Here is a 7500-nt window from a genome sequence, read left to right on the forward strand (position 1 = left end):
GGGAGGGAAGGAGAAGGGGGGGTGAAGAAAAGGTTGGGAGGGAGGGAGGGAGCGGGGGGGTGAAGAAAAGGTTGGGAGGGAGGGAGGGAGGGAGGGAGCAGGGGGGTGAAGAAAAGGTTGGGAGCGAGGAAGGGAGGGAGGGAGAAGGGGGGGTGAAGAAAAGATTGGGAGGGAGCAGGGGGGGTGAAGAAAAGGTTGGGAGGGAGGGAGGGAGGGAGCAGAGGGGGGGTGAAGAAAAGGTTGGGAGGGAGGGAGGGAGGGAGCAGGGGGGGGGTGAAGAAAAGGTTGAGAGCGAAGAGCGCTCAGCTGCGATGGAGTGGTGATCACCTTAATTTAATCCGTTTGTTTTTTATCACGACAAATGAAGCGATAAAAGCTCGATTATTGAATGTGACATATTGCAGCTGTTTCCAGTTACCTGTCTGAATTGTGTTTTCCTATAAATGCTGGCGACTCGTCAACGCACGAGTGGTCACGTGGAACAGACACGGGTGGAGAACAAGGGTGACAGGGATGAGTAATAGACTCCTATTTGGCGCCAAGGAAGTCTTATATGCAAAGATTTGCCTCCCGCAGCTCACCAGCATATCCTGAAGCCCTAGATTTAAAATTTATTGTTTGAGGGTCAGCCTCGACTCCCTCTTCGTCCTCCACCGCCTCCACCCCCTTCACCCCCTTCCTTGGCACCATTCGATTTCGGGCAGCGCCAAGAACTTTTATTCCTAAGCGGCTTTCCGGTTTACTTCCTCCCTCTCTTACTGCTCTTTTCGTTCACAAGTTGGAGAAAGTGTGCGGGGGAAAAAATCGGTGGCAGGTTTAAACAGAATGCGACTCGTCATCAGGTTGCGGGTAAGTAAGACCGGTATATCGGCTTCTCTTACCCGCCCTCCGTGACCTGTAGGTGCTAGTTCTTTCGGCTGTTTAAGTTGGTGTGGCACTACCTTTTTGTTTAGCGTGAAACAAGTATCAGTATACATACATGTTCACATGCACGCACGCACGCTCTTGGGCACGCACATACATACACACACGCACATACATACACACACGCACATACATACACACACGCACGCACTTGGGCGCACACATACATACATACACGCACGCACATGCACAGGCACACATACATACATACATACACGCACGCACATACATACATACATACACGCACGCACATGCACAGGCACACGTACATACATACACGCACGCACATGCACAGGCACAGGTACATACATACATGCACGCACATGCACAGGCACAGGTACACATACATACATACATACATACATACACGCACGCACATGCACAGGCACACATACATACACGCACGCACATGCACAGGCACACATACATACACGCACGCACATGCACAGGCACACATACATACACGCACGCACATGCACAGGCATACATACATACACGCACGCACATGCACAGGCACACATACATACACGCACGCACATGCACAGGCACACATACATACACGCACGCACATGCACAGGCACACATACATACACGCACGAACATGCACAGGCATACATACATACATACACGCACGCACATGCACACATACATACACGCACGCACATGCACATGCACAGGCACACATACATACACGCACGCACATGCACATGCACAGGCACACATACATACACGCACGCACATGCACATGCACAGGCACACATACATACACGCACGCACATGCACATGCACAGGCACACATACATACACGCAAACGCACATGCACAGGCACAGGCACACAAACATACACGCACGCACATGCACAGGCACACATACATACACGCACGCACATACATACACGCACGCACATGCATACACGCACGCACATGCACAGGCACACATACATACACGCACGCACATGCACAGGCACACATACATGCACGCACGCACATGCACAGGCACACATACATACACGCACGCACATGCACAGGCACACATACATACACGCACATGCACAGGCACACATACATACATACACGCACGCACATGCACAGGCACACATACATACACGCACGCACATGCACAGGCACAGGCACACATACATACATACACGCACGCACATGCACAGGCACAGGCACACATACATACACGCACGCACATTCACAGGCACACATACATACACGCACGCACATGCACATGCACACATACATACATACATACACGCACGCACATGCACAGGCACACATACATACATTCACGCACGCACATGCACAGGCACACATACATTCATACACGCACGCACATGCACAGGCACAGGCACACATACATTCATACACGCACGCACATGCACAGGCACAGGCACACATACATTCATACACGCACGCACATGCACAGGCACAGGCACACATACATTCATACACGCACGCACATGCACAGGCACAGGCACACATACATTCATACACGCACGCACATGCACAGGCACAGGCACACATACATACATATATACCCGCACGTACATGCACAGGCACACATACATACACGCACGCACGCACATTCACAGGCACACATACAGTGTAAGTACAAGCTCACATAGCGTACATATTGTCCGTAATTGACACGCATAAACACGTACACCTGTTTCGTTGTAACGGGCGAAAATGTTTTGTAAGCAGCTCGGATTCCTGAATATCATGTGGGCGCGGGTGGGTCTAGGGCGTATCCAGATTTTGTTGGAAGGGGAGGTGCCGCGCAAGGCCGTGGGCTTAGCCGAGTTACATGGGCACGGCGAATGCTAAGACATTTCGACTGTAATAGAAGTTCTTCCTTTCTTTTGCCTCAATAATTACTGTAGTTGTTGCAGTGTAGTTGAAATTTTAACGTAAATTACAAAAGTTAAAACAACAGCGGGTAGACTTACTTTCTTTCAAATTTTAGCTTGCCCTGTTCCTCCTTGATTTTTGCTCGTGGATTTGACTCTTCAGACGCCATGGATGCAGAGGGTGTGAACCACGTGCGCACGAGGGACCGCTTTCCGACTGTGGGCGAAAAGCGAGGTTGCCACGTTTGAAGGGATGAATTCATTCATTAGTCCCAGGTGTAGTTTTATGAAATCGAATAGTCACGTGGCTTATCACTATCGCGCTTTTTTATTAATTTTTGTGTTTTAGATGATTCGTTACTGAAAGGTGCCAAACTAGCGCGCACACGTACTTGCAAACGCAAAAAGAAAAATCGTGTATACATGTATGTCTATGTGTATGCTTATGTATGTATGTATGTGTATGCGTATGTACGTATGTATGTATGTGTATGCGTATGTATGTATGTATGTGTATGCGTATGTATGTATGTATGTGTATGCGTATGTATGTATGTATGTGTATGCGTATGTATGTATGTATGTGTATGCGTATGTATGTATGTATGTGTATGCGTATGTATGTATGTATGTGTATGTATGTATGCGTATGTGTATGTATGTATGCGTATGTGTATGTATGTATGCGTATGTGTATGTATGTATGCGTATGTGCATGTATGTATGCTTATGTGCATGTATGTATGCTTATGTGCATGTATGTATGCTTATGTGCATGTATGTATGCGTATGTGCATGTATGTATGCGCATGTGCATGTATGTATGCTTATGTGCATGTATGTATGCGTATGTGCATGTATGTATGCGCATGTGCATGTATGTATGCGCATGTGCATGTATGTATGCGCATGTGCATGTATGTATGCGCATGTGCATGTATGTATGCGCATGTGCATGTATGTATGCGCATGTGCATGTATGTATGCGCATGTGCATGTATGTATGCGCATGTGCATGTATGTATGCGCATGTGCATGTATGTATGCGCATGTGCATGTATGTATGCGCATGTGCATGTATGTATGCGCATGTGCATGTATGTATGCGCATGTGCATGTATGTATGCGCATGTGCATGTATGTATGCGCATGTGCATGTATGTATGCGCATGTGCATGTATGTATGCGCATGTGCATGTATGTATGCGCGTGTGCATGTATGTATGCGCGTGTGCATGTATGTATGCGCGTGTGCATGTATGTATGCGCGTGTGCATGTATGTATGCGCGTGTGCATGTATGTATGCGCGTGTGCATGTATGTATGCGCGTGTGCATGTATGTATGTGCGTGTGCATGTATGTATGTGCGTGTGCATGTGTGTATGTGCGTGTGCATGTGTGTATGTGCGTGTGCATGTGTGTATGTGTGTGTGTATGTGTGTATGTGTGTGCATGTGTGTATGTGTGTGCATGTGTGTATGTGTGTGCATGTGTGTATGTGTGTGTGTATGTGTGTATGTGTGTGTGTATGTGTGTATATGTGTGTGTATGTATGTGTATATGTGTGTATGTATGTGTATATGTGTGTGTATGTGTGTATGTGTGTGTGTATATATGTGTATATGTGTGTGTATGTGTGTGTATGTGTGTGTATTGTGTATGTGTGTATGTGTATATATGTGTATGTGTGTATGTATGTGTATATGTGTGTATGTGTATGTGTGTATGTATGTGTATATGTGTGTGTATGTGTGTATGTGTGTGTTATGTATGTGTATATGTGTGTATGTGTGTATATGTGTATGTGTGTATGTGTGTATGTGTATGTATGTGTGTATATATGTGTGTGTATGTATGTGTATATGTGTGTGTATGTGTGTATGTATGTGTTTATGTGTGTGTATATGTGTGTATGTATGTGTTTATGTGTGTGTATGTGTGTATGTGTGTATGTATGTGTGTATGTGTGTATGTGTGTGTATGTGTGTATGTGTGTATGTGTGTGTATGTGTATGTATGTGTATGTATGTGTATGTGTATGTATGTATGTGTATGTGTATGTATGTATGTATGAGTGTATGTGTATGTATGTATGTATGAGTGTATGTGTATGTATGTATGAGTGTATGTGTATGTAGTATGTATGTGTGTATGTGTATGTATGTATGAGTGTATGTGTATGTATGTTTGTATGTGTATGTATGGGTGTATGTGTATGTATGTATGTATGAGTGTATGTGTATGTATGTATGTATGAGTGTATGTATGTATGTATGTATGTAAGTGTATGTATGAGTTGTATGTGTATGTTGTATGTATGAGTGTAGTTTGTATGTATGTATGTATGAGTGTTATGTGTGCATGTATGTATGTATGAGTGTTTGTAAGGTGTGTATGTATGAGTGTATGTGTGCATGTATGTATGTATGTATGTATGAGTGTATGGTGCATGTATGTATGTATGTATGCATTGTAGTGTATGTAGTGTATGTATGTATGTATGTATGCATGTATGTATGTATGTATGTATGTATGTATGTATGCATGTATGTATGTATGTATGTATGAGTGTATGTGTGCATGTATGTATGTATGTATGTATGAGTGTATGTGTGCATGTATGTATGTATGTATGTATGAGTGTATGTGTGCATGTATGTATGTATGTATGTATGAGTGTATGTGTGCATGTATGTATGTATGTATGTATGAGTGTATGTATGTATGTATGAGTGTATGTGTCACATGTCGCATACAGTTGCACTTATATAAGGATTTGTGTGTATACGAGTAAAAATTAAACAGCACATCCGTATGTTTCTACACGAAAGTATATAGATAGACAGGAAATGTATTGACTTTAGGTTAGCTGAGGATGGATTCTCTTTTTGGTCAAAATACATAGAGCATCAGGTCTGCATGAGTTTGGGTAGTAATCGTTGGACACCACTACCTTGACCCTGGCATAATTATGATCGCTTTGCAGAGTGCATCAGCCCCCAGGTGGGGAGACCAAACTCACCAGTGATACTACCACACCTGAACACCATGCAGTTAGGCAAGTTACACTACTAAGAGAATCAAGACTTAGGCATACACACAACTATGTATTGTATATCTCTGGCTGATCAATACATACAATGTAATATTCTCTCGCAGGGTCCTGAAGCCTCCAGGTGGTGGATCATCCATCAGTTTTGGAGAAGAGAGCGATGATTACGTGAAGCCCAAGGCCAAGCCAACACCTGCCGAGGAAGTTCCAAAGGAGGACCCAGAGCAAGCTCCTAAGCTTGAAACTAACGGTATGGACACCCCTGAGAAAGATTGTGCTGCTGCCACCAAGGAAAGTAACCCTAGCACTGCCACCAATGGTTCCATCACAAGTGGGTCTTCCACTCCCACATCTAGAGTAGATACTCAATCTCGTCTCTTTGGAGAAGAGCCGCCAAAGGAGGCGCAGTGCCGCCGAGTTCGAGATCATCAACGCAGCAACATCTTTGGGGCTGAGGTGAACACGAATCCCAATGGAACACCCAACGGCTCTCCTAGGGCAGGTAGGGGTCCAGTCTTTTTGTCAACGTACGGCAGAGAGAACACAAACATTTTGAGCAAGTAACGGTATATAGGAAACCATGATACCGGATGCAGAAAAGCAGTCATTCAGTATACTATTGTAATTACTTTTTTAAAGATTTTTTCAGAAAGTGTTTGATGTGTTTTGCCCTATAATACAGCATATGAAAATTAATGAAGACAATAAAAGCTTTAAATTATCACATCCATTTTAAGGCATTGGGAGTCCATTACTAGGCCTACCGGACATGCTTACCCTATTAATTATTATCGGCACTATTAGTGATTATTCTTTATTACAAAGTTAATGATAATAGTAATAAATAAATTTTCCCTAAAAATCAAGGGCATGGTGACTAAGGCATTTAAAACCATCTGTGTTTATATTTATATATATGCACCCAGGGAAAAATGGGTATTTTGCCTACTCAGCGATCCATTTTACAAGCTGGATTCAACGATAAAAAATTACAAAAACCATACTTCACAAAACAAAACATCACACAACACATAAAACACACAACACAACATCACACAACACAACATTAAACAGCAAACATCACCAGACACAAACACAACATTCACACAAAACACATATAAAACAACATTCACACAGACACATATACACAAAACATTCACAAAAACCCACTATACACAACATTACACAGACACATAACACATACATCCACAGACCATATACACATACTTTCACACAGACACATAAAAAACACATACATTCACACAGACACATAACACAACACAAAAACACAAAACCATACATTCACACAACACAAATCACAACATTCACACAGACCAATACACAACATTCACACAGACACAATACACAACATTCACACAGACACAATACACAACATTCACCCCGAAATAAAAAAAAAAAAAACAGAAAATTAAAAAAAAAAAAAAGAAATAAAAACAACACAGACACATAACACAACATTCACACGACACAAATACACAACATTCACACAACACAAATACACAACAAATTTCACACAGAAAAACCTAACACAACATTCACACAGACACAAAACAAAACAAACAGACACAAACACAACATCACACAGACACAAACACAACATTCACACAGACACATTACACAACATTCACACAGACACAATACCATACA

General features: G+C 43.0%; 1 protein-coding gene across 4 annotated transcripts in view; it reads left to right on the forward strand.

Annotated features, from left to right (window-relative positions):
* LOC125045559 (microtubule-associated protein Jupiter-like) overlaps positions 1 to 7500 on the forward strand; it is a 46935-nt gene that overhangs the window by 34077 nt on the left and 5358 nt on the right. For 2 of the 4 annotated variants that reach the window (XM_047642883.1, XM_047642885.1), the window contains exons 2-3: positions 5767 to 5838; positions 5940 to 6334. In XM_047642883.1, coding sequence (XP_047498839.1) covers positions 5767 to 5838; positions 5940 to 6334 — 467 coding nt within the window. The remainder of the gene's footprint in view (positions 1 to 5766; positions 5839 to 5939; positions 6335 to 7500) is intronic. The other 2 variants (XM_047642887.1, XM_047642886.1) reach the window with 1 other exon arrangement.

The sequence above is a fragment of the Penaeus chinensis genome, chromosome 37, assembly GCF_019202785.1.
Source record: "Penaeus chinensis breed Huanghai No. 1 chromosome 37, ASM1920278v2, whole genome shotgun sequence".
Lineage (NCBI taxonomy): Eukaryota > Metazoa > Arthropoda > Malacostraca > Decapoda > Penaeidae > Penaeus > Penaeus chinensis.